A 26,056-nucleotide genomic window follows, 5' to 3' on the forward strand; every position below is an offset into this window, starting at 1 on the left:
AATAAAATGCACTGAATCCTAAATATATATATTTTTTATATCTTTGAGTTGTATTATTGCACAGCACAATATAAAAACTACACGAAAAGTCAAGTTTATTTGGATTTAAATTGTTGCGCCATGTACCATCATTCAACCAATCAATCAATCAATCAATCAATCAATCAATCAATCAATCTATCAATCTATCTATCTATCTATCTATCTATCAAAAAAATAATACAAATATTATATTAATTATATACAATATTGACTCGGTGAAGCAAGGTCTCCACTGCACACAAACAGCTCCAACACCGTATAAAGAATTGACAGTTTCAAGCAAGTATGCAACAGATCTAAACGTGTAAACTAGAAACAAGACAACTATTTTTACTAACTATAAACAATACTAATTCGACAACTGCACAAAATAAAATGAAACACACTCTGAATTTATAAACATTAGTTTCAGCACCAAGGACAGAGACACTTATAAACCAAAATCATATAAAATATACACACAAACTGCGAGGGAGTCAATTATTTTTTAAATAATAATATTTATATATACATGATTACTTTTGTATTATTATTATTATTAGTATTATTACTATTATTATTTTTTATATATAAAACAGTGCGTGAATTAACCACACAGAAAAATTCAAGAGAAAGAGGTAAGACTGCCATCTATCTATTAACATATTGTCGAAGAAATAAAACAGACATCAAATAAAAACGAAAACATTCAGCTCATGCTGCGAATGTAAATGGCAATGAACGAGCCTAAAAACTACCAAATAAAAAATCAGCAATTTAACTGAGGGTCTCAATGTCTTACCTTCTCTTTATTAGGCAGTGTTTGTGTTCTGGAGAACGTGTCTCCTCCATTAATACTGATCAGTTCTGCATCTGCAGGCGGAAATGGCGCGGGGAAAACCACTACGTCACTCTTCAGTGTGTCTGAGCTAAAACACACGTCATACTGCTGAGTAGATTTGGAGTAAGACCAGCTCCCGTCAGGGTGTGTGGTGATCATCGGGGCTCTGTACCTGCCCAAACTGCTGTCTGTCCTGTGGCATTTCACAGCTATCAAACTGATGAGGCTCAGTAAAAAGATGACGGACACACTCACAATGGCGATCAGCAAATACAGATTTAAATCCGAGAAACTCTCCTCCTTTACCGGCGCATGTCTGAATGGAGTCTTGACGTCACCTCCGCTTTCAACAACCACAGCATCAATAGACACAGTCGCTGACAGTGAGGGCTCTCCGTTATCACAAACCAAAATGACCAGCGGGTGAGTTTTCAGGTCATTGTCACTCATTCTCCTCTTAGTCCTGATCTCCCCGCTGCTGGTTCCGATTCGGAACAGATTGTTTCCTTTGGGCTCAGAGATGTGGTAGGACAACAGCGCGTTGTAACCGGAATCTGCATCTACAGCCCTGATCTTGGCCACAAAGTAGCCCGCCTCAGCAGAATAGGGAATGTTCTCGGTGTTAACGGAACCGAGCTCGGAATAGGGCGCGAGAATCGCGGGACTGTTGTCATTCTCATCCAGGACAAATACATTTACAGTCACGTTACTGCTGAGCGGAGGAACACCAGAGTCTGTGGCCTGAACTTTAAACTCAAATGTTTTGATCTCCTCATAGTTAAACGACTGTAAACTGTGCAGATCTCCAGTGTCAGAGTTGATGTTGATCATGGATGTTACCGGGCCGCTTTTAGAGCTTTCTAGTAAAGAATATGTTATTCTGGCGTTATCACCTACATCAGGATCAACAGCAGATACTGTATGAAGAACAGCTCCAATCTGACTGTTCTCTTTCACATACACATTAATGACGGGCTCTGGAAAGCGCGGCGCGTTGTCATTGACATCAGAAACGTGTACAGCAATGACACTGGTACTAGAGAGAGGCGGAGACCCTTCATCAGCAGCGCTGATTGTCACATTATACTCAGACGCGCGCTCTCTGTCTAGAGGTCCATCCACAACGAGTGAATATTTATTTTTATAGGTGTTTTGTAATGCAAACGGAAGGGAGTCGAGTATTTTTAATTTTACAGAACCATTTTCGCCAGAATCGTCATCTTTTACTGTAACCAAACCAACCATTGTGCCTTTTGGTGAATCTTCATTCACAACATTTACTAGGGAAGTTACAGATATTTCTGGTATATTATCATTCACATCCATTATTTCGATTAATACTTTACAGTGAGCGGCTCTTGGGAGTGAACCTTTGTCTCTTGCTTGCACGCGAATTTCAACAGCATTGTTTGACTCGTGATCTAATTTACCCAGAACAGTTATTTCACCAGACACTTCATTAATCGCAAATGACTCGATGATTCTATCATTCTTATGTTTAATGAATGAATATTCTATCTCTCCATTTAGTCCTTCGTCTGCATCCCTTGCGTTTACAGTAATAATGGAAGTACCGACAGGCGCATTTTCTGGAATTCGAGCTTTGTAAAGCGACTTTGTGAACACAGGAATATTGTCATTTGCATCTATGATTTTAACAATTATATTTACTGTCCCTGATCTAGCAGGTTTTCCTCCGTCTACAGCGGTCAGTGTGAGCCGGATCACCGGCTGTTTTTCTCGATCTAAAGCTTTCTGCAGCACTAATTCAGCAGACACACTCTGTTCTCCTCCGCTCTGAACATCCAGAGAGAAATGCTCATTTGCACTAAGCTTGTAGCTCTTCACCGAATTAATGCCCACATCCGCGTCATCTGCACTTGGTAAAGAATATCTTTCCCCTATAAATGCCGCCTCAGATACATTTAATTGTAAGGATGAGGAGTGAAATGTGGGAGAATTGTCGTTTATATCCAAAACGTTTACTTCAAATCTGTACATATTCAGTGGCGAATTAACAATGGCCTCCAGCTCTAACGCACATTTTAAGCTTTGTCCGCATATCTCCTCTCTGTCTAGTTTGTCTTTAACCTGAAGTATTCCTGTCTTCATATTTACATCGAAATACCTTTTGTTGGGTCCAACGATCTGAAATCCCCGATGTTCCAGTTCTTGCAAATTAAGATTTAATTCTTTGACTATATTTCCGACTGTAGTCCCCGGACTGACCTCTTCCGACACAGAAAACGCAATCTGCCCAGAGGAAATCCGCGGAAGGATATTCAAAACAATGATATATATCCATAATTTATTTCGTTCCCTTGCAGAATTTGCCATGATCCGTCAGCACTTAATCCACAGGACAAACTAAACACATCCGCACATTGTTTTAGTAAAATAATCCACGCACAGCGCCGCAAAACACACACTCTCTACTATGGCTTCTCTTGAACAAAGCACAGCTCGAGCTCAGAAGCCCTGCCCCAAAACAGGGAGGAGTCCGAGCAAGATTAAAAGGAACAATGATAAAAATCATAAGACGGATCTCTGACGACATCTAGTGGACACACAAAGATGGTATGGCAAAGCAAACATATTGGAAAGCTAAATGTGTTCAAACTGAAATGAACAAGTCCACCTATCTCCACCTTTACTGCTACAAATAAGCAAATATACTTTTATAGAAAATGTCAAAGTTATCCAAAGACAGACACAAAACCACTCCTGTAGTTTATATGTAGCAAATAAAACAAGCACAGTAGCACTATACAAAAACGAGCACTAAAATAAATCAAACCAATCAAGACATCTTTGTAAAATCTGTAATCCTAGAGGGAACCCAGTATATTAAAATTTTATGGATTAAAATGACAAATGATGTCTCAAACTGAAATATATAAATATATATTAGAAATCCAATAGAATATTTTCGTTATTTAAATAAGTGCACATTTATTTTGAACTATGGGATGCAGCATTATTTTCATTTCGCAAAGAAGTCAAAGAGATGCATACTGTGAGCCATTGGGGCTGCCTTTGGCAATGTTACCACAACATGCCTCGGAAAATAAAAAGCCATATCGTGCTACATTTAATATACTTCAAACTTTTTGACAGTTATATCAGCACCATGGACAGCACTAACTGTTCAGGGGGAAACCAAAGCGTAGCGAGGACAAAAATGAACACCATAACACTTCGCTCATAATGTGAATATAAATGAGAATGAGCAAGCCAACAACCCATGAAATAAAATATCATTAATTTACCAGAGGCTCTAAATCTCTTACCTTCTCTTTATTAGGCAGTGTTTGTGTTCTGGTGAACGTGTCTCCTCCATTAATACTGATCAGTTCTGCATCTGCAGGCGGAAATGGCGCGGGGAAAACCACTACGTCACTCTTCAGTGTGTCTGAGCTAAAACACACGTCATACTGCTGAGTAGATTTGGAGTAAGACCAGCTCCCGTCAGGGTGTGTGGTGATCATCGGGGCGCTGTACCTGCCCAAACTGCTGTCTGTCCTGTGGCATTTCACAGCTATCAAACTGATGAGGCTCAGTAAAAAGATGACGGACACACTCACAATGGCGATCAGCAAATACAGATTTAAATCCGAGAAACTCTCCTCCTTTACCGGCGCATGTCTGAATGGAGTCTTGACGTCACCTCCGCTTTCAACAACCACAGCATCAATAGACACAGTCGCTGACAGTGAGGGCTCTCCGTTATCACAAACCAAAATGACCAGCGGGTGAGTTTTCAGGTCATTGTCACTCATTCTCCTCTTAGTCCTGATCTCCCCGCTGCTGGTTCCGATTCGGAACAGATTGTTTCCTTTGGGCTCAGAGATGTGGTAGGACAACAGCGCGTTGTAACCGGAATCTGCATCTACAGCCCTGATCTTGGCCACAAAGTAGCCCGCCTCAGCAGAATAGGGAATGTTCTCGGTGTTAACGGAACCGAGCTCGGAATAGGGCGCGAGAATCGCGGGACTGTTGTCATTCTCATCCAGGACAAACACATTTACAGTCACGTTACTGCTGAGCGGAGGAACACCAGAGTCTGTGGCCTGAACTTTAAACTCAAATGTTTTGATCTCCTCATAGTTAAACGACTGTAAACTGTGCAGATCTCCAGTGTCAGAGTTGATGTTGATCATGGATGTTACCGGGCCGCTTTTAGAGCTTTCTAGTAAAGAATATGTTATTCTGGCATTATCACCTACATCAGGATCAACAGCAGATACTGTATGAAGAACAGCTCCAATCTGACTGTTCTCTTTCACATACACATTAATGACGGGCTCTGGAAAGCGCGGCGCGTTGTCATTGACATCAGAAACGTGAACAGCAATGACACTGGTACTAGAGAGAGGCGGAGACCCTTCATCAGCAGCGCTGATTGTCACGTTATACTCAGACGCGCTCTCTCTGTCTAGAGGTCCATCTACAACGAGTGAATATTTATTTTTATAGGTGTTCTGTAATGCAAACGGAAGGGAGTCGAGTATTTTTAATTTTACTGATCCATTTTCTCCAGAATCATCATCTTTTACAGTAATCAGCCCTACCATTGTTCCCTTTGGTGACCCTTCCTTCACAACATTAATAAGAGACGTTACAGATATTTCTGGTATATTATCATTAACGTCCATTATTTCTACTAATACTTTGCAATGAGCTACTCTTGGAGTCGAGCCTTTATCTCTCGCTTGCACGCGTATTTCAATAGCATTATTTGACTCGTGATCCAATTTACCCATGACAGTTATTTCACCAGTTTCTTTGTTAATTGCAAACGATTCAATATTTTTGTCGATGCCATGTTTAATGAATGAGTATTCTATCTCTCCGTTTAGCCCCGCGTCTGCATCTCTGGCGTTTACAGTGATAACGGAGAATTCAACGGGTGCGTTTTCTAAAATTCGAGCTTTGTACAGTGATTTTGTGAAAACAGGAATGTTATCGTTCACATCTATAACATTAACAATTATATGTACTGTTCCTGATCTTGGAGGTTTTCCTCCGTCTACAGCGGTCAGTGTGAGCCGGATCACCGGCTGTTTTTCTCGATCTAAAGCTTTCTGCAGCACTAATTCAGCAGACACACTCTGTTCTCCTCCGCTCTGTGCATCCAGAGAGAAATGCTCATTTGCACTAAGCTTGTAGCTCTTCACCGAATTAATGCCCACATCTGCGTCAAATGCGTTTGGTAATGCATACCTTTCCCCTATAAATGCCGCCTCGGATACATTTAATTGTAACCTCGAGGAAGGAAATGTGGGAGAATTGTCGTTTACATCCAAAACATTCACTTCAAATCTGTACATATTCAGTGGCGAATTAACAATGGCCTCCAGCTCTAACGCACATTTTAAGCTTTGTCCGCATATCTCCTCTCTGTCTAGTTTGTCTTTAACCTGAAGTATTCCTGTCTTCATATTTACATCGAAATACCTTTTGTTGGGTCCAACGATCTGAAATCCCCGATGTTCCAGTTCTTGCAAATTAAGGTTTAATTCTTTGACTATATTTCCGACTGTAGTCCCCGGACTGGCCTCTTCCGACACAGAAAACGCAATCTGCCCAGAGGAAATCCGCGGAAGGATATTCAAAACAATGATATATATCCATAATTTATTTCGTTCCCTTGCAGAATTCGCCATGATCCGTCAGCACTTAATCCACAGGACAAACTAAACACATCCGCACATTGTTTTAGTAAATTAATCCACGCACAGCACCGCAAAACACACACTCTCTACTATGGCTTCTCTTGAACAAAGCACAGCTCGAGCTCAGACGCCCTGCCCCAAAACAGGGAGGAGTCCGAATGAGAATAAAAAAGGAGGACTATTATTTTTAAGATAGGTCGTTAACGACACCTAGTGGATACACAAGGTAGTATGGCAAAGACACTCGCTTACTTTCCTCCAATTATCCAATTCCATCAGGGTTCGCCACAGCGCAATGAGCCGCCAATTCAAAAAGCAAACACTGCAAAGTTAAATATGATCAAAATTAATTAAGTTCAAACCGAAACGGATCAAGTCTGCCTTCACCTTTACTGATAAAAATAAATAGGAAATGTTTTCCTGGAAAAACACTAAAGAAACTAAAAACTCTTTTAAAAGGAGAAATAGAATATTGAAATGCAATATCGACAAATCTACAATAAAAAAGACAAAATAAATGGTTTATAAACATCAAATAAATATTAAATAAACATCCATTTAAAATAATAGCTCTTTTAGGTTGATGGGATGAAGAGTGATATTCCTAAATTTAACAAGTCCATTAACAATTACTCCCGTATAGTTTAATTACTGGAAATAAAAACTGGCTTAGGACTACTATACAACAACAACAATTAAAATAATTAAATAAGTAAATCTGAAAAATCCACTCTAATGTCTTAAACATGTTTACCTATATCAGCACCATGGACAGCACACACTACTTAAGAGACGAGAAGTGACACAATCGCCAATAAACTCTTAACTCATTATGTGAACTTATAAGGCAAACCCCCACAAATATGACAGCAAATTAAGAGAGACACCAAATCTCTTACCTTCTCTTTATTAGGGAGTGTTTGTGTTCTGGTGAAAGTGTCTCCTCCATTAATACTGATCAGTTCTGCATCTGCAGGCGGAAATGGCGCGGGGAAAACCACTACGTCACTCTTCAGTGTGTCTGAGCTAAAACACACGTCATACTGCTGAGTAGATTTGGAGTAAGACCAGCTCCCGTCAGGGTGTGTGGTGATCATCGGGGCGCTGTACCTGCCCAAACTGCTGTCTGTCCTGTGGCATTTCACAGCTATCAAACTGATGAGGCTCAGTAAAAAGATGACGGACACACTCACAATGGCGATCAGCAAATACAGATTTAAATCCGAGAAACTCTCCTCCTTTACCGGCGCATGTCTGAATGGAGTCTTGACGTCACCTCCGCTTTCAACAACCACAGCATCAATAGACACAGTCGCTGACAGTGAGGGCTCTCCGTTATCACAAACCAAAATGACCAGCGGGTGAGTTTTCAGGTCATTGTCACTCATTCTCCTCTTAGTCCTGATCTCCCCGCTGCTGGTTCCGATTCGGAACAGATTGTTTCCTTTGGGCTCAGAGATGTGGTAGGACAACAACGCGTTGTAACCAGAATCTGCATCTACAGCCCTGATCTTGGCCACAAAGTAGCCCGCCTCAGCAGAATAGGGAATGTTCTCGGTGTTAACGGAACCGAGCTCGGAATAGGGCGCGAGAATCGCGGGACTGTTGTCATTCTCATCCAGGACAAACACATTTACAGTCACGTTACTGCTGAGCGGAGGAACACCAGAGTCTGTGGCCTGAACTTTAAACTCAAATGTTTTGATCTCCTCATAGTTAAACGACTGTAAACTGTGCAGATCTCCAGTGTCGGAGTTGATGTTGATCATGGATGTTACCGGGCCGCTATTAGAGCTTTCTAGTAAAGAATATGTTATTCTGGCATTATCACCTACATCAGGATCAACAGCAGATACTGTATGAAGAACAGCTCCAATCTGACTGTTCTCTTTCACATACACATTAATGACGGGCTCTGGAAAGCGCGGCGCGTTGTCATTGACATCAGAAACGTGTACAGCAATGACACTGGTACTAGAGAGAGGCGGAGACCCTTCATCAGCAGCGCTGATTGTCACATTATACTCAGACGCGCGCTCTCTGTCTAGAGGTCCATCTACCACTAAGGAATAATAATTCTTGTAATTTGTCTGAAGTTTAAAAGGCACATTATTTGACACAGCGCAATTCACCACACCGTTTCTGCCACCATCTCTGTCAATCACTGAGACCAGAGCAACAGCAGTGCCAATACTGGCGTCCTCTTTCACTGTACTGAGGAGTGACGTCACGGTTATCTCTGGCTCATTGTCATTAATATCCAGCACCTCCACCAGCACTTTACAATGCGTGGACATTGGAGGCTGTCCTTTGTCACTGGCCTGTGCGCGGATCTCAAACGCATTGTTTTTCTCGAAATTTACATCGCCCTTGACTGTGATTGCACCCGTAATCGCATCAATCTGAAAAATATCTAAAATGTGATCTTGATCTGTCTCTCGAAGTGAATAAATGATATCGCTGTTGGTACCCTCATCTTTGTCGGTTGCATTTATAATTATTACAGTGCTACCAATAGGCACGTTTTCAACAAGACTTGCTTTATATAAAGGGCGACTGAACACAGGAGCATTATCATTATTGTCTAAAACCCTAATAATTATCTGAGACGTGCCTGATTTCGGCGGATTTCCTCCATCTGCAGCGGTCAGTGTAAGCTGGACCAGAGGCTGTTTTTCACGGTCTAAAGCTTTCTGTAAAACTAGCTCAGCGGAGACGCTCTGCTCTTCTCCTTTGTGCACTGCTAAGGAAAAATACTCATTTTGGCTTAACTTATAGGTGCTCACTGTGTTTTTTCCTACATCCGCATCAGACGCATAAGAAAGAGGGAATTTTACGCCGGGTAAAGTGTTCTCAGCGACATCTAAATATTGAGTTTTTGAATTAAATGTCGGTTTATTATCGTTTACATCCACAATATTGATTTCTATCTGATAGAGCTTTAATGGATTGTTGATAACCGCTTCTACACTGACTGTGCATTTGGGCGCTTTGGCGCAAAGCTCCTCTCTGTCTATTCTTTCGTTCACATATAAAAACCCAGTTTTTAGATTTACCTCGAAATATTTTTTCTTGGCTCCCGTGACAATCTGAAACATGCGCGACTCCAGTTCCTGAACATTCAGGTTTAGATCCTTAGCGAGATTTCCCACTGTTGTTCCCGGACTCACCTCCTCAGAAACAGAATAGGAGAGCTGCCCTGATGCCGCGTCCCAGAAACACACTAAAACAACGAGCACAAAACAAGCCACGACAGATCTCCTTCTGTGCATCGAGAACATCGCGACATCCACTGAATCCAGTGCAGTTATCCACAAAGCAAAAGAGAAAATCCAAGTTCATCCACGCGAATCAAGAAATATTAGACAACATCCCATTTTATCGACGACACAACACGAGGCCTTCGCTCACTGTTACACGTCCAGTCTCTCTGAAACAAAGCCCTGTGAAATCCCCTCCCCACTAGAACCAGGAGGGGCTTCCAGACACGAAATATTAGACCAAATGATACGGTCTATAGTGACACCAAGCGGATTTATGAATTAAAAGCAAAAAAAAAAAAAATGTCCAATATCAAAAATCATCATTACAGTTGTCATTTATAAAAAAAATAAATAAAAAAAAAACAATACTAGCCTATTACAAATCATTGATATTTCAGTTTGTCCAATATGTGAGAAAATGTTGGTGCAAGTTTGCCAAGCTATTTTGTGCTTGCATGTACTTTATTCGTCTTTCATAAGAGGAGAAATATACATATGCACGTTTAAAATATTACTATTATTTTTAATAATAATAATAATAATAATAAATAATAATAATAATAATAGTAATGATAATAATTAATTATTAATTTTGTAAGAAAGTGTAAAAATACAAAACGTGTTTTAGAATTAAAGATAAATATATTAATAACAGGATAAATCAGCAGCACCAACCCGCATTTCAAACATCACCATAATCAGAACCGCGGACAGCTCCACACAGACGCGAAATTCAAATTTAATACAACTAAATAACAAATGAATCGTAAGTTTGTTTTAAAAAAACAGCTAACATTAATAGGTGAATATTAACATTTTAAGCTTGCGAATTCAGTACTGTGTTTACTGCTTTGAGAACATTAACAACGTCAATAAAAGAAAACGCTGGAAATGTTAGAGAAAAATATAGTATATCTTAAAATGCAATGCAAAGGCTTAACTATGTTATTCATATTAACTACGGAACTTTGTTGGGCAAAAAAATGCTAAAACATTTATTAAGGGGGCTAATATTATTATTAATGGCCTAGTAATGATCTTGTCAGTTTTATTTATATATTTTATCAATTCCAGCCAAACTAAAAAACCTTAAGACTTTCTCCAGAAGAAACATATAATAGAAAACATTGTGAAAAATAATTCATTGCCCTATAAACATCACTTCACTTAGATGAAAAAAAAAAAAAAAAACGTAACAGCAATGCCAAAATCTCAGACACGAACGATCACAATATTCACCAGATTCAGAACCACGGATAGTTCCAATAAAGGCCATTAATTTGAAACACATAGTTTATATGGAGCGGTTTACATTCGTCTGCTAAATTTAGTCATAACAACATTAATCATTGCACTACTTTTAACATCGTTAAGATTGTAAACACTAAAAAACGAAACCAAAGAGTTGCAATGAAACGTTTAATCTCTTACCTTTTCTTTATTAGGGAGTGTTTGTGTTCTGGTGAAAGTGTCTCCTCCATTAATACTGATCAGTTCTGCATCTGCAGGCGGAAATGGCGCGGGGAAAACCACTACGTCACTCTTCAGTGTGTCTGAGCTAAAACACACGTCATACTGCTGAGTAGATTTGGAGTAAGACCAGCTCCCGTCAGGGTGTGTGGTGATCATCGGGGCGCTGTACCTGCCCAAACTGCTGTCTGTCCTGTGGCATTTCACAGCTATCAAACTGATGAGGCTCAGTAAAAAGATGACGGACACACTCACAATGGCGATCAGCAAATACAGATTTAAATCCGAGAAACTCTCCTCCTTTACCGGCGCATGTCTGAATGGAGTCTTGACGTCACCTCCGCTTTCAACAACCACAGCATCAATAGACACAGTCGCTGACAGTGAGGGCTCTCCGTTATCACAAACCAAAATGACCAGCGGGTGAGTTTTCAGGTCATTGTCACTCATTCTCCTCTTAGTCCTGATCTCCCCGCTGCTGGTTCCGATTCGGAACAGATTGTTTCCTTTGGGCTCAGAGATGTGGTAGGACAACAGCGCGTTGTAACCGGAATCTGCATCTACAGCCCTGATCTTGGCCACAAAGTAGCCCGCCTCAGCAGAATAGGGAATGTTCTCGGTGTTAACGGAACCGAGCTCGGAATAGGGCGCGAGAATCGCAGGACTGTTGTCATTCTCATCCAGGACAAACACATTTACAGTCACGTTACTGCTGAGCGGAGGAACACCAGAGTCTGTGGCCTGAACTTTAAACTCAAATGTTTTGATCTCCTCATAGTTAAACGACTGTAAACTGTGCAGATCTCCAGTGTCAGAGTTGATGTTGATCATGGATGTTACCGGGCCGCTTTTAGAGCTTTCTAGTAAAGAATATGTTATTCTGGCATTATCACCTACATCAGGATCAACAGCAGATACTGTATGAAGAACAGCTCCAATCTGACTGTTCTCTTTCACATACACATTAATGACGGGCTCTGGAAAGCGCGGCGCGTTGTCATTGACATCAGAAACGTGAACAGCAATGACACTGGTACTAGAGAGAGGCGGAGACCCTTCATCAGCAGCGCTGATTGTCACATTATACTCAGACGCGCGCTCTCTGTCTAGAGGTCCATCTACTACTAAGGAATAATAATTCTTGTAGTTTGTCTGAAGTTTAAAAGGCACATTATTTGACACAGCGCAATTCACCACACCGTTTCTGCCACCATCTCTGTCAATCACTGAGACCAGAGCAACAGCAGTGCCAATACTGGCGTCCTCTTTCACTGTACTGAGGAGTGACGTCACGGTTATCTCTGGCTCATTGTCATTAATATCCAGCACCTCCACCAGCACTTTACAATGCGTGGACATTGGGGGCTGTCCTTTGTCACTGGCCTGTGCGCGGATCTCAAATGCATTGTTCTCTTCGTAATCTATATTGCCCTTGACTATAATAACACCGGTATTTTGATCAATATCAAACATTTGCAAGACTTTGTTTTGATCTCTTTTAACTATAGAATAAATAATCTCGCTATTACTGCCTTCATCAAAGTCTGTCGCGTTTAGCACAGCAATTGTCGTTCCAATAGCCGCATTTTCAAAAACAGATGTTTTATATAAGGGCTTACTAAAAACGGGAGTGTTATCATTATTATCCAGAACTTTAACTATTATAATCGATGTACCAGTTTTAGATGGTGTTCCTCCGTCTACAGCGGTCAGTGTGAGCTGTATCACAGGCTTTTTTTCTCGGTCTAAAGCTTTTTGCAGCACTAATTCAGCAGATACACCCTCTCCTCTGTGCACTGCTAAAGAAAAATGCTCATTTGAGCTAAGCTTGTAATCATTAATGGCGTTTTTTCCAACATCTGCGTCTGTAGCGTGATGCAGAGAGAATCTAACTCCAGGCAGGGTGCTTTCTGCTATGTCTATTGTTTGTGATTTCTCGCTGAATGACGGAGAATTATCGTTTACATCCACAATATTGATTTCTATCTGATAAAGCTTTAATGGATTGTTGATAACTGCCTCTACACTAACTGTGCATTTGGGCGCTTTGGCGCAAAGCTCCTCTCTGTCTATTCTTTCGTTCACATATAAAAACCCAGTTTTTAGATTTACCTCGAAATATTTTTTCTTGGCTCCCGTGACAATCTGAAACATGCGCGACTCCAGTTCCTGAACATTCAGGTTTAGATCCTTAGCGATATTTCCCACTGATGTTCCCGGACTCACCTCCTCAGAAACAGAATAGGAGAGCTGCCCTGATGCCGCGTCCCAGAAACACACTAAAACAACGAGCACAAAACAAGCCACGACAGATCTCCTTCTGTGCATCGAGAACATCGCGACATCCACTGAATCCAGTGCAGTTATCCACAAAGCAAAAGAGAAAATCCAAGTTCATCCAAGCGAATCAAGAAATATTAGACAACATCCCATTTTATCGACGACACAACACGAGGCCTTCGCTCACTGTTACACGTCCAGTCTCTCTGAAACAAAGCCCTGTGAAATCCCCTCCCCACTAGAACCAGGAGGGGCTTCCAGACACGAAATATTAGACCAAATGATACGGTCTATAGTGACACCAAGCGGATTTATTAATTAAAAGCAACGAAAAAATGTCCAATATCACAAATGTATCACTGTTATTCAAAAAAACAATACTAGCCTATTAGAAATCATTGCTATTTCAGTGTGTCCAATATGCGAGAAAATGTTGGTGCGTTTGCCAAGCTATTACGTACTTTATTCATCTTTCATAACAGGAGAAATATACATATGCACGTTTAAATTGTAACAGCGGATTTAACATTAGCAGCATGCAATATTATTATAATTATTACTATTATTATTAAATAATTATTATGACAATAATAAATTATTGATTTTGTAAGAAAGTGTAAAAATACAAAACGTATTTTAGAATAAATTAAGGAGAAATATATTAATAACAAGATAAAACAGCAGCACCAACCCGCATTTAAAACGTCACCATAATCAGGACCAGAGACAGCTCCACCCAAACGCAAAATTCTAATTTAATACAAATAAATAACAAATGAATCATAAGTTTATTTTAAAATAGAGCTAACATTAATCAGCAAAATGTAATGATTTACGTTTCAGAATTTAGTACTGTTTTTATTGGTCTAAGAACATTAACAATGTTAATAAGAGGAAACACTGGAAATCTGCGAGAAAATATAGTATAGCTTAAAGTGTAATTCAAAGGTTTAACTATGTTATTCATATTAACTAGGGAACTCATTGGACAAAAAATACTAAAATAATCTTAAGGGAGCTAATGATAACAATGACCTAATAAGGACCTTAGCTGTTTCGTTGTGATTTATTATTAATTCCAGCCAAAATAAAACAACTAAGACTTTCTCCATAAGAAACATATAACAGGAAATATTGTGGAAAAAATTGTTCCTTCCCTTATTAACATAATTTAGATGTTTGAAAAAAACATGACACCAAAAGCAAATTTTCAGACACAAACGATCACAATATTCTTCAGATTCAGAACCACGGATAGTTCCAATGAAGGCCAATAATTTGAAATTCCTTTGTGAAGGAACACTACAAAACGAAACCAAAACGTTACAATGAAAACGTTTAATCTCTTACCTTCTCTTTATTAGGGAGTGTTTGTGTTCTGGTGAAAGTGTCTCCTCCATTAATACTGATCAGTTCTGCATCTGCAGGCGGAAATGGCGCGGGGAAAACCACTACGTCACTCTTCAGTGTGTCTGAGCTAAAACACACGTCATACTGCTGAGTAGATTTGGAGTAAGACCAGCTCCCGTCAGGGTGTGTGGTGATCATCGGGGCGCTGTACCTGCCCAAACTGCTGTCTGTCCTGTGGCATTTCACAGCTATCAAACTGATGAGGCTCAGTAAAAAGATGACGGACACACTCACAATGGCGATCAGCAAATACAGATTTAAATCCGAGAAACTCTCCTCCTTTACCGGCGCATGTCTGAATGGAGTCTTGACGTCACCTCCGCTTTCAACAACCACAGCATCAATAGACACAGTCGCTGACAGTGAGGGCTCTCCGTTATCACAAACCAAAATGACCAGCGGGTGAGTTTTCAGGTCATTGTCACTCATTCTCCTCTTAGTCCTGATCTCCCCGCTGCTGGTTCCGATTCGGAACAGATTGTTTCCTTTGGGCTCAGAGATGTGGTAGGACAACAGCGCGTTGTAACCAGAATCTGCATCTACAGCCCTGATCTTGGCCACAAAGTAGCCCGCCTCAGCAGAATAGGGAATGTTCTCGGTGTTAACAGAACCGAGCTCGGAATAGGGCGCGAGAATCGCGGGACTGTTGTCATTCTCATCCAGGACAAACACATTTACAGTCACGTTACTGCTGAGCGGAGGAACACCAGAGTCTGTGGCCTGAACTTTAAACTCAAATGTTTTGATCTCCTCATAGTTAAACGACTGTAAACTGTGCAGATCTCCAGTGTCAGAGTTGATGTTGATCATGGATGTTACCGGGCCGCCTTTAGAGCTTTCTAGTAAAGAATATGTTACTCTGGCATTATCACCTACATCAGGATCAACAGCAGATACTGTATGAAGAACAGCTCCAATCTGACTGTTCTCTTTCACATACACATTAATGACGGGCTCTGGAAAGCGCGGCGCGTTGTCATTGACATCAGAAACGTGAACAGCAATGACACTGGTACTAGAGAGAGGCGGAGACCCTTCATCAGCAGCGCTGATTGTCACATTATACTCAGACGCGCGCTCTCTGTCTAGAGGTCCATCTACCACTAAGGAATAATAATTCTTGTAATTTGTCTGAAGTTTAAAAGGCACATTATTTGACACCGCGCAATTCACCACACCGTTTCTGCCACCATCTCTGTCAATCACTGAGACCAGAGCAACAGCAGTGCCAATACTGGCGTCCTCTTTCACTGTACTGAGGAGTGACGTCACGGTTATCTCTGGCTCATTGTCATTAATATCCAGCACCTCCACCAGCACTTTACAATGCGTGGACATTGGAGGCTGTCCTTTGTCACTGGCCTGTGCGCGGATCTCAAATGCATTGTTCTCTTCGAAATCTATATTGCCCTTGACTATAATAACACCGGTATTTTGATCAATATCAAACATTTGCAAGACTTTGTTTTGATCTCTTTTAACTATAGAATAAATAATCTCGCTATTACTGCCTTCATCAAAGTCTGTCGCGTTTAGCACAGCAATTGTCGTTCCAATAGCCGCATTTTCAAAAACAGATGTTTTATATAAGGGCTTACTAAAAACGGGAGTGTTATCATTAATATCCAGAACTTTAACCATTATAATCGATGTACCAGTTTTAGATGGTGTTCCTCCGTCTACAGTGGTCAGTGTGAGCTGTATCACAGGCTTTTTTTCTCGGTCTAAAGCTTTTTGCAGCACTAATTCAGCAGATACACCCTCTCCTCTGTGCACTGCTAAAGAAAAATGCTCATTCGAGCTAAGCTTGTAATCATTAATGGCGTTTTTTCCAACATCTGCGTCTGTAGCGTGATGCAGAGAGAATCTAACTCCAGGCAGGGTGCTTTCTGCTATGTCTATTGTTTGTGATTTCTCGCTGAATGACGGAGAATTGTCGTTTACATCCACAATATTGATTTCTATCTGATAAAGCTTTAATGGATTGTTGATAACTGCCTCTACACTAACTGTGCATTTGGGCGCTTTGGCGCAAAGCTCCTCTCTGTCTATTCTTTCGTTCACATATAAAAACCCAGTTTTTAGATTTACCTCGAAATATTTTTTCTTGGCTCCCGTGACAATCTGAAACATGCGCGACTCCAGTTCCTGAACATTCAGGTTTAGATCCTTAGCGAGATTTCCCACTGTTGTTCCCGGACTCACCTCCTCAGAAACAGAATAGGAGAGCTGCCCTGATGCCGCGTCCCAGAAACACACTAAAACAGCGAGCACAAAACAAGCCACGACAGATCTCCTTCTGTGCATCGAGAACATCGCGACATCCACTGAATCCAGTGCAGTTATCCACAAAGCAAAAGAGAAAATCCAAGTTCATCCACGCGAATCAAGAAATATTAGACAACATCCCATTTTATCGACGACACAACACGAGGCCTTCGCTCACTGTTACACGTTCAGTCTCTCTGAAACAAAGCCCTGTGAAATCCCCTCCCCACTAGAACCAGGAGGGGCTTCCAGACACGAAATATTAGACCAAATGATACGGTCTACAGTGACACCAAGCGGATTTATGAATTAAAAGCAACGAAAAAATGTCCAATATCACAAATGTATCACTGTTATTCAAAAAAACAATACTAGCCTATTACAAATCATTGATATTTCAGTGTGTCCAATATGCGAGAAAATGTTGGTGCGTTTGCCAAGCTATTTTGTGCTTGCATGTACTTTATTCATCTTTTATAACAGGAGAAATATACATATGCACGTTTAATTTGTAACAGCGGATTTAACATTAGCAGCATGCAATATTATTATAATTATTACTATTATTATAAAATAATTATTATGATAATAATAAATTATTGATTTTGTAAGAAAGTGTAAAAATACAAAACGTATTTTAGAATAAATTAAGGAGAAATATATTAATAACAAGATAAAACAGCAGCACCAACCCGCATTTAAAACGTCACCATAATCAGGACCAGAGACAGCTCCACCCAAACGCAAAATTCTAATTTAATATAAATAAATAACAAATGAATCGTAAGTTTATTTTAAAATAGAGCTAACATTAATCAGCAAAATGTTTAATTTAAGTTTCAGAATTTAGTACTGTTTTTATTGGTCTGAGAACATTAACAATGTTAATAAGAGGAAACACTGGAAATCTGCGAGAAAATATAGTATAGCTTAAAGTGTAATTCAAAGGTTTAACTATGTTATTCATATTAACTAGGGAACTCATTGGACAAAAAATACTAAAATAATCTTAAGGGAGCTAATGATAACAATGACCTAATAATGACCTTAGCTGTTTCGTTGTGATTTATTATTAATTCCAGCCAAAATAAAACAACTAAGACTTTCTCCATAAGAAACATATAACAGGAAATATTGTGGAAAAAATTGTTCCTTCCCTTATTAACATAATTTAGATGTTTGAAAAAAACATGACACCAAAAGCAAATTTTCAGACACAAACGATCACAATATTCTTCAGATTCAGAACCACGGATAGTTCCAATGAAGGCCAATAATTTGAAATTCCTTTGTGAAGGAACACTACAAAACGAAACCAAAACGTTGCAATGAAAACGTTTAATCTCTTACCTTCTCTTTATTAGGCAGTGTTTGTGTTCTGGTGAACGTGTCTCCTCCATTAATACTGATCAGTTCTGCATCAGCAGGCGGAAATGGCGCGGGGAAAACCACTACGTCACTCTTCAGTGTGTCTGAGCTAAAACACACGTCATACTGCTGAGTAGATTTGGAGTAAGACCAGCTCCCGTCAGGGTGTGTGGTGATCATCGGGGCGCTGTACCTGCCCAAACTGCTGTCTGTCCTGTGGCATTTCACAGCTATCAAACTGATGAGGCTCAGTAAAAAGATGACGGACACACTCACAATGGCGATCAGCAAATACAGATTTAAATCCGAGAAACTCTCCTCCTTTACCGGCGCATGTCTGAATGGAGTCTTGACGTCACCTCCGCTTTCAACAACCACAGCATCAATAGACACAGTCGCTGACAGTGAGGGCTCTCCGTTATCACAAACCAAAATGACCAGCGGGTGAGTTTTCAGGTCATTGTCACTCATTCTCCTCTTAGTCCTGATCTCCCCGCTGCTGGTTCCGATTCGGAACAGATTGTTTCCTTTGGGCTCAGAGATGTGGTAGGACAACAGCGCGTTGTAACCAGAATCTGCATCTACAGCCCTGATCTTGGCCACAAAGTAGCCCGCCTCAGCAGAATAGGGAATGTTCTCGGTGTTAATGGAACCGAGCTCGGAATAGGGCGCGAGAATCGCGGGACTGTTGTCATTCTCATCCAGGACAAACACATTTACAGTCACGTTACTGCTGAGCGGAGGAACACCAGAGTCTGTGACCTGAACTTTAAACTCAAATGTTTTGATCTCCTCATAGTTAAACGACTGTAAACTGTGCAGATCTCCAGTGTCGGAGTTGATGTTGATCATGGATGTTACCGGGCCGCTTTTAGAGCTTTCTAGTAAAGAATATGTTATTCTGGCATTATCACCTACATCAGGATCAACAGCAGATACTGTATGAAGAACAGCTCCAATCTGACTGTTCTCTTTCACATACACATTAATGACGGGCTCTGGAAAGCGCGGCGCGTTGTCATTGACATCAGAAACGTGTACAGCAATGACACTGGTACTAGAGAGAGGCGGAGACCCTTCATCAGCAGCGCTGATTGTCACGTTATACTCAGATGCCACTTCTCTATCTAAAGGCCCGTTCACCACAAGCGAAAATCTATTTTTGTAAGTGTTTTCTAACCTAAACTGCGCCGAGTCGCGTATTTGTAGACGCACAACGCCATTTTTACCAGCATCTCCATCTTTTACTGTGATTAATCCCACCATTGTACCAGGAGCCGAATCCTCTCTCACTTCATTAACCAAAGACATTATGCTTATTTCCGGTGTGTTATCATTTAAATCAATGATTTCGATTAAAACTTTACAGTGGGATGCTCGTGGGTTTTGTCCTTTATCCTCGGCCTGAACACGAATCTCAATCGCAGCATTTTCTTCGTAATCCAAAGGGCCTTTCACAGTGATTTCACCAGTATTTGGGTTAATTAAAAACGCATTTATGCTGTTTTCATTATCATGATTTATGAATGAGTATATGACTTCGCCATTAAGACCCTCGTCTGCGTCTTTTGCGCTCACTGTGATCACAGATGCCCCAATGGCTGAATTCTCTGCTATGCGCGCTTTATAAAGCGGCTTGTCGAAGACGGGAATATTATCATTCACATCTACTACGTTTACTATAATCTGCGTAGTGCCAGACATTGGAGGTTTTCCTCCGTCTACAGCGGTCAGTGAGAGCCGGATCACCGGCTGTTTTTCTCGATCTAAAGCTTTCTGCAGCACTAATTCAGCAGACACACTCTGATCTCCTGCGCTCTGTACATCCAGAGAGAAATGCTCATTCGCACTCAGCTTGTAGCTTTTTACTGAGTTTACACCAGCATCGAGATCAAATGCACTTGGTAATGTAAATCTCTGCCCAGGATATGTCTGTTCAGAAATATTAAGAAACAGTTTTGAGGTGCGAAAAGTCGGTGCATTGTCGTTAACATCTAAAATTTTCACCTCAAATCTATATATGCTCATTGGCGCACTAACAATGGCCTCCAACTCTAAAGCGCATTTGGAGCTCCGACCGCACAGCTCCTCTCTGTCTATTCGCTCTCTAACAAAGAGAATCCCATTCCTCGCATGCAGATCAAAATACTGCTTATTAGGCCCCGATACGATTTGAAATCCTCTCCTCTCGAGGTCTTGCACGTTCAAATTTAGATCCTTTGCTAAATTTCCTACCGTGGTCCCAGTGTTCACCTCCTCCGACACAGAATAAACAATCTGTCCGTCTGCGTAATTCCAGTTAGTTAAGAAAACCACAATGCATATCCAATAAAAGCTCCAGCGATCCTCTGATATGTCCATATTTACTCCCATTAGAAATTCTGGCTGATGAGAAGGAACAAATATTTGATATATTCCATCACAAGCTTTATGCTACTGCAGAGACACCCAGATAGCAACTCTTGGGCGGACTGAACACACGAACAAAGACCTCAAGATCCCTGCCCATAAAGGAGGAGCTTCACAATGTAAGATAAAAGTTATATGGATTGCCAGTGACATCTTGTGGACAAACATGCTGTATATTAAATTGTGCAACAATTTCTACTCTCAAAGCTTAGAAATATAATTATTAAAGCGATAAAAATGAAAACAAATGAACAAGATGTTGATAAAAAGGGATAAGAGTCCACAAAGCCATCACATGAATTCAAGATGCTGTGCAAAGAAAATAAAAAGCATGTGCATTGATCGAATCTGAATAATGACACAAACAAATATAAAGGTATACATTCAATGACTTTTTGATACTACATTAGTAGTAATAATAATAATAATAATATTAATAATAATATTTTGTTATTATTTATTATTTTATCATTTTTATTATTATTATTAATACTATTTTTAGCATAATTTTATTATTATCATTATTATCAGTTTTATTCTTATTTTGTTATTCTTATTTTTTATCATTTTATTATTATTATTATTATTATTATTATTATTATTATTATCAATGTCATCATCATCATCATCAACATCATCATTATTATTATAATAATTATTATTATTATTATTATTATTATTATTATTATTTATATTATTATTATCATTATTATCATCCTTATTATCATCATTATTATCATTATTATTATTGTTGTTATTATTATTTTATCATTATTTTTATTATTATTATTGTTATTATTATTTTATCATTATTTTTATTATTATTATCATTATTATCAGTTTTATTATTATTTTTATAATTAATCTTGTTTATCATTTTATTATTATTATTATTATTATTATTATTATTATTTTCATTATTACTATTATTATTATTATTATTATTATTATTATTATTATTATTGCTGTTATTATTATTATTATTATTATCATCATCATCATAATTATTATTATTATTATCATCATCATTATTATTTTTATTATTATTATTATTATTATTATTATTATTATTATTATTATTATTATTATTATTTATTCATTCATTTTCCTTCGGCTTAGTACCTCTAAATATCAGTGGTCACAACAGCAGAATAACCCACCAACTTATCCGGCATATGTTTTATGCAGCGGATGCCCTTCCTGCCACAAGCCAGTACTGGGAAACACCCATACACTCTCACATTCACAGACACACTCATACACTATGACCATTTTAGCTAACCCAATTCCCTATAGCGCATGCATTTGGACTTGTGAAGGAAACCGGAGCACCCGGAAGAAACCCACGCCAATGCGGGAACATGCAAACTCCACACAGAAATGCCAACTGACCCAGCTATCTCAAACCAGAGACCTTCTTGCTGTAGGGTCACAGTGCTAATAATATTATTTAAATAAAGTAAAATGTATTAGCCTATATTGTGGTACTCGTGGCACATATTTCCAATTTACTTACTAAAATGATAACAATAAATTGTTAATATTGACATGCAACTAACCTTATAACTAGCCCTCATCCTAACTCTGTATAGTAGCCTAATGGAGATGATTAAAAGTTCTCAGAAGATAGATTGTAACAAGGACACCAAACTGACTGTAACCAATAAACTATAAATTTTTTACACACACACACACACACACACACACACACACACACACACACACACACACACACACACACACACATATATGTATATATATATATATATATATATATATATATATATATATATATATATATATATACATATACATATATTTTACATATATATATATATATATATATATATCAGCAAATATTTAAAGCACAAGAGGCATAAAAAACACCCTAAACAATAACATTATTACATTTACATACATTTAAAATGTTGGTTCACTAACCCTAAAACCTAAAATGTAAGCAACAACTGAAAAATACAAATATCTGCACTTCTAAAATCTGGGTCTTACCTTCTCTTTATTAGGCAGTGTTTGTGTTCTGGTGAAAGTGTCTCCCCCATTAATACTGATCAGTTCTGCATCTGCAGGCGGAAATGGCGCGGGGAAAACCACTACGTCACTCTTCAGTGTGTCTGAGCTAAAACACACGTCATACTGCTGAGTAGATTTGGAGTAAGACCAGCTCCCGTCAGGGTGTGTGGTGATCATCGGGGCGCTGTACCTGCCCAAACTGCTGTCTGTCCTGTGGCATTTCACAGCTATCAAACCGATGAGGCTCAGTAAAAAGATGACGGACACACTCACAATGGCGATCAGCAAATACAGATTTAAATCCGAGAAGCTCTCCTCCTTTACCGGCGCATGTCTGAATGGAGTCTTGACGTCACCTCCGCTTTCAACAACCACAGCATCAATAGACACAGTCGCTGACAGTGAGGGCTCTCCGTTATCACAAACCAAAATGACCAGCGGGTGAGTTTTCAGGTCATTGTCACTCATTCTCCTCTTAGTCCTGATCTCCCCGCTGCTGGTTCCGATTCGGAACAGATTGTTTCCTTTGGGCTCAGAGATGTGGTAGGACAACAGCGCGTTGTAACCAGAATCTGCATCTACAGCCCTGATCTTGGCCACAAAGTAGCCCGCCTCAGCAGAATAGGGAATGTTCTCGGTGTTAACGGAACCGAGCTCGGAATAAGGCGCAAGAATCGCAGGACTGTTGTCATTCTCATCCAGGACAAACACATTTACAGTCACGTTACTGCTGAGCGGAGGAACACCAGAGTCTGTGGCCTGAACTTTAAACTCAAACGTCTTAATCTCCTCGTAATCAAACGTCAGCATGCTCTCGATCTCTCCAGTCAGCGAGTTCACTTTCAGAAGAGCTGAAATAGGTGTACCACCAACTGAGCTCTGAAGTAAAGAGTATGTTAAATGCGCATTGTCTCTGATATCAGCATCAGATGCTGTCAGTGTCATTATAACAGTCCCCACGTTGCTATTTTCTCGCAGATACGCATACTCAACACTATTTGCAAAGCGAGGCGCATTGTCATTCACATCAGAGACCTCCACTCGTATTACTTTAACTCTAGACATTGAAGGTGACCCTTCATCTTCGGCGATTACCGTAACGTTGTACTGAGTAACATTTTCCCGATCTAACACGCCATCTAAAACTAATGAATAATAATTCTGGAAGGACGACTGTAGTTTAAATGGATTGAATCCAGAAAGGCGAACATGCACAGCTCCGTTTTTACCCGAGTCTGGATCTGATACAGTCATTAACGCGATCACTGTTCCCCTCCCAGCGTTTTCCTCCACCGGGCTCAGAAGGGACGTTACAGTAACATCCGGGGGGTTATCGTTAACATCAAGGACTTCAATTAAAAGCTTAGTATGACCAGACATAGTCACCTGACCTTTATCAGTCGCCTGAACTCTGATCTCAAACGCCGTACTCTCCTCATAATCAATATCCCCTTTGATTTTCACATCTCCACTCTGTGCATCAATTTCAAACTTCTCCCTAATGTTCTGAGGCGTTCGATCGACAAAAGAGTACACAATCTCCGCGTTCAGTCCCTCATCCAGATCTCGAGCTTGTAGTCTGGCCACTGCGGTGCCAACTAGTGCATGCTCAGCTACGGACACCTTATATAGTGTTTTACTGAACACCGGAGCATGGTCATTAATATCCAACACATTCACTTCGATTATTACGGTTCCTGTCCTAGCAGGCGATCCACCATCAAATGCAGTCACTGTAAACTCAAGCCGAGGAGTCTTTTCTCGGTCTAACGCCTTCTGAAGCACTAACTCTGCCGATATAGTCTTATCAGTATGAGTTTGCATATCTAAACTGAAGTAATCATTAGTGGCTAGCTTGTAGGTTTTAACTGAATTCACTCCGATGTCAGCATCATGCGCACTCTCCAGTGGAAAGCGCACACCGGGCGCGGTGCTTTCACTCACGTTAATCACTACAGAGCTCATAGGAAACACTGGAGAGTTGTCGTTAATATCTAGAATGTTTATTCTTACCCGATAGAGCTGCAGAGGACTGTTCACCACCGCTTCCAGATTAACAGAGCACGCAACTGCGCCTGCGCAAAGCTCCTCTCGATCAATCCTCTCACTCACCTGCAAAGCCCCAGTATCTACATTCACACTAAAATACTGCTTTTTAGAGCCTGACACGATGCGAAAGCCCCTGGATTGCAGCTCTTTTACTGAAAGGTTGATGTCTTTAGCTAGATTACCGACCGTGGTTCCCGGTTTCACCTCCTCCAGCACGTTATATGAGATCTGTGCGGATGCAGTCTTCGAGAGATAGACGCTCAAAGCGAATAAAAGGCACACGATTACATTCCCTGGTGTAGATGTAAGCATGTTTGCTTATTTACGGTGCACAATGATCCTGAATATTATTGCTGAACTCCAAATGAGAACTGATCCATCGTGGAGACAAAAGGAAAGAGCCAAACGTTTTCTATCCACAGGAGAACGCCATACTGAGAGTAAATCCAAGAAATATAAGAAGATAAATGCTTCCTTAAAAAAAGATCCTCAAAATGAGTTCTGAATGTGATAGTCCATATTTTGCTAGATGTTTTTTTTGTTCACAGAGCCTGACGTGCTTTAGTGAAGAGGTTTAATACACATGAAGGAGCGGGAGAGAGTCAGGGAGAGCAAAAAGGGAGAGAGAAAGGGGGGCTGGTCATGATGATGAGGAGGAAAACACGCCTTTTAAACACAGCTAGTGGAACAAGAGTGACACACAGTGGCCTTCACAGGAACTGCAGTGAATGATTCTCTGAGACGCATTGAGAAGAATCTACACTGATTTATTCTACCTTAGTATTAATTTGGGGAATATATTTAATTTACTCAAATTCTGCTGAGACAGAATGATCATTTTTATGTTACCAAGGCAAAATCAAGTGTTTTTCTCTTTCCAATTTTAATACTTGCCTTAAATAAATGGAAAAAAAAAGAAATAAATAAAATGCACAAACTAATTAAATAAATCACCTTTTTTTATTAGGTCC

At 39.9% G+C, this 26,056-nt stretch overlaps 30 protein-coding genes across 30 annotated transcripts in view; all 30 read right to left on the reverse strand.

The window, feature by feature from the left end:
- The window catches only part of pcdh2a33 (protocadherin 2 alpha 33), an 82,862-nt gene extending 79,663 nt beyond the window's left edge, over window positions 1–3,199 (reverse strand). Inside the window, exon 1 of the mRNA NM_001009596.4 lies at window positions 824–3,199. Within this exon, the coding sequence (NP_001009596.4) occupies window positions 824–3,199 (2,376 nt within the window). The remainder of the gene's footprint in view (window positions 1–823) is intronic.
- Window positions 1–6,496, reverse strand: part of pcdh2a32 (protocadherin 2 alpha 32) — an 86,159-nt gene extending 79,663 nt beyond the window's left edge. The window contains exon 1 of the mRNA NM_001009595.3: window positions 4,153–6,496. Within this exon, the coding sequence (NP_001009595.3) occupies window positions 4,153–6,303 (2,151 nt within the window). The 5' untranslated portion in view covers window positions 6,304–6,496. The remainder of the gene's footprint in view (window positions 1–4,152) is intronic.
- Window positions 1–9,818, reverse strand: part of pcdh2a31 (protocadherin 2 alpha 31) — an 89,481-nt gene extending 79,663 nt beyond the window's left edge. Inside the window, exon 1 of the mRNA NM_001009594.2 lies at window positions 7,437–9,818. Coding sequence (NP_001009594.2) covers window positions 7,437–9,818 — 2,382 coding nt within the window. The remainder of the gene's footprint in view (window positions 1–7,436) is intronic.
- pcdh2a30 (protocadherin 2 alpha 30) overlaps window positions 1–13,607 on the reverse strand; it is a 93,270-nt gene extending 79,663 nt beyond the window's left edge. The window contains exon 1 of the mRNA NM_001009593.2: window positions 11,232–13,607. Within this exon, the coding sequence (NP_001009593.2) occupies window positions 11,232–13,607 (2,376 nt within the window). The remainder of the gene's footprint in view (window positions 1–11,231) is intronic.
- pcdh2a28 (protocadherin 2 alpha 28) overlaps window positions 1–20,969 on the reverse strand; it is a 100,632-nt gene extending 79,663 nt beyond the window's left edge. The window contains exon 1 of the mRNA NM_001008484.2: window positions 18,579–20,969. Coding sequence (NP_001008484.2) covers window positions 18,579–20,969 — 2,391 coding nt within the window. The remainder of the gene's footprint in view (window positions 1–18,578) is intronic.
- pcdh2a27 (protocadherin 2 alpha 27) overlaps window positions 1–25,465 on the reverse strand; it is a 105,128-nt gene extending 79,663 nt beyond the window's left edge. The window contains exon 1 of the mRNA NM_001009592.4: window positions 23,016–25,465. Within this exon, the coding sequence (NP_001009592.4) occupies window positions 23,016–25,397 (2,382 nt within the window). The 5' untranslated portion in view covers window positions 25,398–25,465. The remainder of the gene's footprint in view (window positions 1–23,015) is intronic.
- The window catches only part of pcdh2a1 (protocadherin 2 alpha 1), a 264,980-nt gene that overhangs the window by 79,663 nt on the left and 159,261 nt on the right, over window positions 1–26,056 (reverse strand). The window lies entirely within an intron of this gene.
- pcdh2a2 (protocadherin 2 alpha 2) overlaps window positions 1–26,056 on the reverse strand; it is a 259,967-nt gene that overhangs the window by 79,663 nt on the left and 154,248 nt on the right. The window lies entirely within an intron of this gene.
- pcdh2a3 (protocadherin 2 alpha 3) overlaps window positions 1–26,056 on the reverse strand; it is a 256,777-nt gene that overhangs the window by 79,663 nt on the left and 151,058 nt on the right. The gene's annotated exons all lie outside the window — the stretch shown is intronic.
- pcdh2a4 (protocadherin 2 alpha 4) overlaps window positions 1–26,056 on the reverse strand; it is a 250,948-nt gene that overhangs the window by 79,663 nt on the left and 145,229 nt on the right.
- The window catches only part of pcdh2a5 (protocadherin 2 alpha 5), a 250,948-nt gene that overhangs the window by 79,663 nt on the left and 145,229 nt on the right, over window positions 1–26,056 (reverse strand). The window lies entirely within an intron of this gene.
- The window catches only part of pcdh2a7 (protocadherin 2 alpha 7), a 244,558-nt gene that overhangs the window by 79,663 nt on the left and 138,839 nt on the right, over window positions 1–26,056 (reverse strand). The window lies entirely within an intron of this gene.
- pcdh2a8 (protocadherin 2 alpha 8) overlaps window positions 1–26,056 on the reverse strand; it is a 241,085-nt gene that overhangs the window by 79,663 nt on the left and 135,366 nt on the right. The gene's annotated exons all lie outside the window — the stretch shown is intronic.
- Window positions 1–26,056, reverse strand: part of pcdh2a9 (protocadherin 2 alpha 9) — a 220,067-nt gene that overhangs the window by 79,663 nt on the left and 114,348 nt on the right. The gene's annotated exons all lie outside the window — the stretch shown is intronic.
- pcdh2a10 (protocadherin 2 alpha 10) overlaps window positions 1–26,056 on the reverse strand; it is a 214,655-nt gene that overhangs the window by 79,663 nt on the left and 108,936 nt on the right. The gene's annotated exons all lie outside the window — the stretch shown is intronic.
- Window positions 1–26,056, reverse strand: part of pcdh2a11 (protocadherin 2 alpha 11) — a 210,743-nt gene that overhangs the window by 79,663 nt on the left and 105,024 nt on the right. The window lies entirely within an intron of this gene.
- Window positions 1–26,056, reverse strand: part of pcdh2a12 (protocadherin 2 alpha 12) — a 207,558-nt gene that overhangs the window by 79,663 nt on the left and 101,839 nt on the right. The gene's annotated exons all lie outside the window — the stretch shown is intronic.
- The window catches only part of pcdh2a13 (protocadherin 2 alpha 13), a 204,351-nt gene that overhangs the window by 79,663 nt on the left and 98,632 nt on the right, over window positions 1–26,056 (reverse strand). The window lies entirely within an intron of this gene.
- Window positions 1–26,056, reverse strand: part of pcdh2a14 (protocadherin 2 alpha 14) — a 201,300-nt gene that overhangs the window by 79,663 nt on the left and 95,581 nt on the right. The gene's annotated exons all lie outside the window — the stretch shown is intronic.
- pcdh2a15 (protocadherin 2 alpha 15) overlaps window positions 1–26,056 on the reverse strand; it is a 198,016-nt gene that overhangs the window by 79,663 nt on the left and 92,297 nt on the right. The window lies entirely within an intron of this gene.
- Window positions 1–26,056, reverse strand: part of pcdh2a16 (protocadherin 2 alpha 16) — a 192,768-nt gene that overhangs the window by 79,663 nt on the left and 87,049 nt on the right. The window lies entirely within an intron of this gene.
- Window positions 1–26,056, reverse strand: part of pcdh2a17 (protocadherin 2 alpha 17) — a 189,288-nt gene that overhangs the window by 79,663 nt on the left and 83,569 nt on the right. The gene's annotated exons all lie outside the window — the stretch shown is intronic.
- The window catches only part of pcdh2a18 (protocadherin 2 alpha 18), a 184,942-nt gene that overhangs the window by 79,663 nt on the left and 79,223 nt on the right, over window positions 1–26,056 (reverse strand). The gene's annotated exons all lie outside the window — the stretch shown is intronic.
- The window catches only part of pcdh2a19 (protocadherin 2 alpha 19), a 180,617-nt gene that overhangs the window by 79,663 nt on the left and 74,898 nt on the right, over window positions 1–26,056 (reverse strand). The window lies entirely within an intron of this gene.
- pcdh2a20 (protocadherin 2 alpha 20) overlaps window positions 1–26,056 on the reverse strand; it is a 176,289-nt gene that overhangs the window by 79,663 nt on the left and 70,570 nt on the right. The gene's annotated exons all lie outside the window — the stretch shown is intronic.
- Window positions 1–26,056, reverse strand: part of pcdh2a21 (protocadherin 2 alpha 21) — a 171,860-nt gene that overhangs the window by 79,663 nt on the left and 66,141 nt on the right. The gene's annotated exons all lie outside the window — the stretch shown is intronic.
- pcdh2a23 (protocadherin 2 alpha 23) overlaps window positions 1–26,056 on the reverse strand; it is a 165,765-nt gene that overhangs the window by 79,663 nt on the left and 60,046 nt on the right. The window lies entirely within an intron of this gene.
- The window catches only part of pcdh2a24 (protocadherin 2 alpha 24), a 162,750-nt gene that overhangs the window by 79,663 nt on the left and 57,031 nt on the right, over window positions 1–26,056 (reverse strand). The gene's annotated exons all lie outside the window — the stretch shown is intronic.
- pcdh2a26 (protocadherin 2 alpha 26) overlaps window positions 1–26,056 on the reverse strand; it is a 153,684-nt gene that overhangs the window by 79,663 nt on the left and 47,965 nt on the right. The gene's annotated exons all lie outside the window — the stretch shown is intronic.
- pcdh2a29 (protocadherin 2 alpha 29) lies at window positions 14,901–17,276 on the reverse strand (the record flags this gene model as incomplete). The annotated part of the gene is given in 1 exon segment (NM_001008483.4): window positions 14,901–17,276. A coding segment is annotated over 1 exon segment (2,376 nt), but the record flags the coding sequence as incomplete, so codon positions are not given.

Source organism: Danio rerio, chromosome 14, assembly GCF_052040795.2.
Source record: "Danio rerio strain M-AB ecotype USA chromosome 14, GRCz13ab, whole genome shotgun sequence".
In the NCBI taxonomy this organism is placed as follows: domain Eukaryota; kingdom Metazoa; phylum Chordata; class Actinopteri; order Cypriniformes; family Danionidae; genus Danio; species Danio rerio.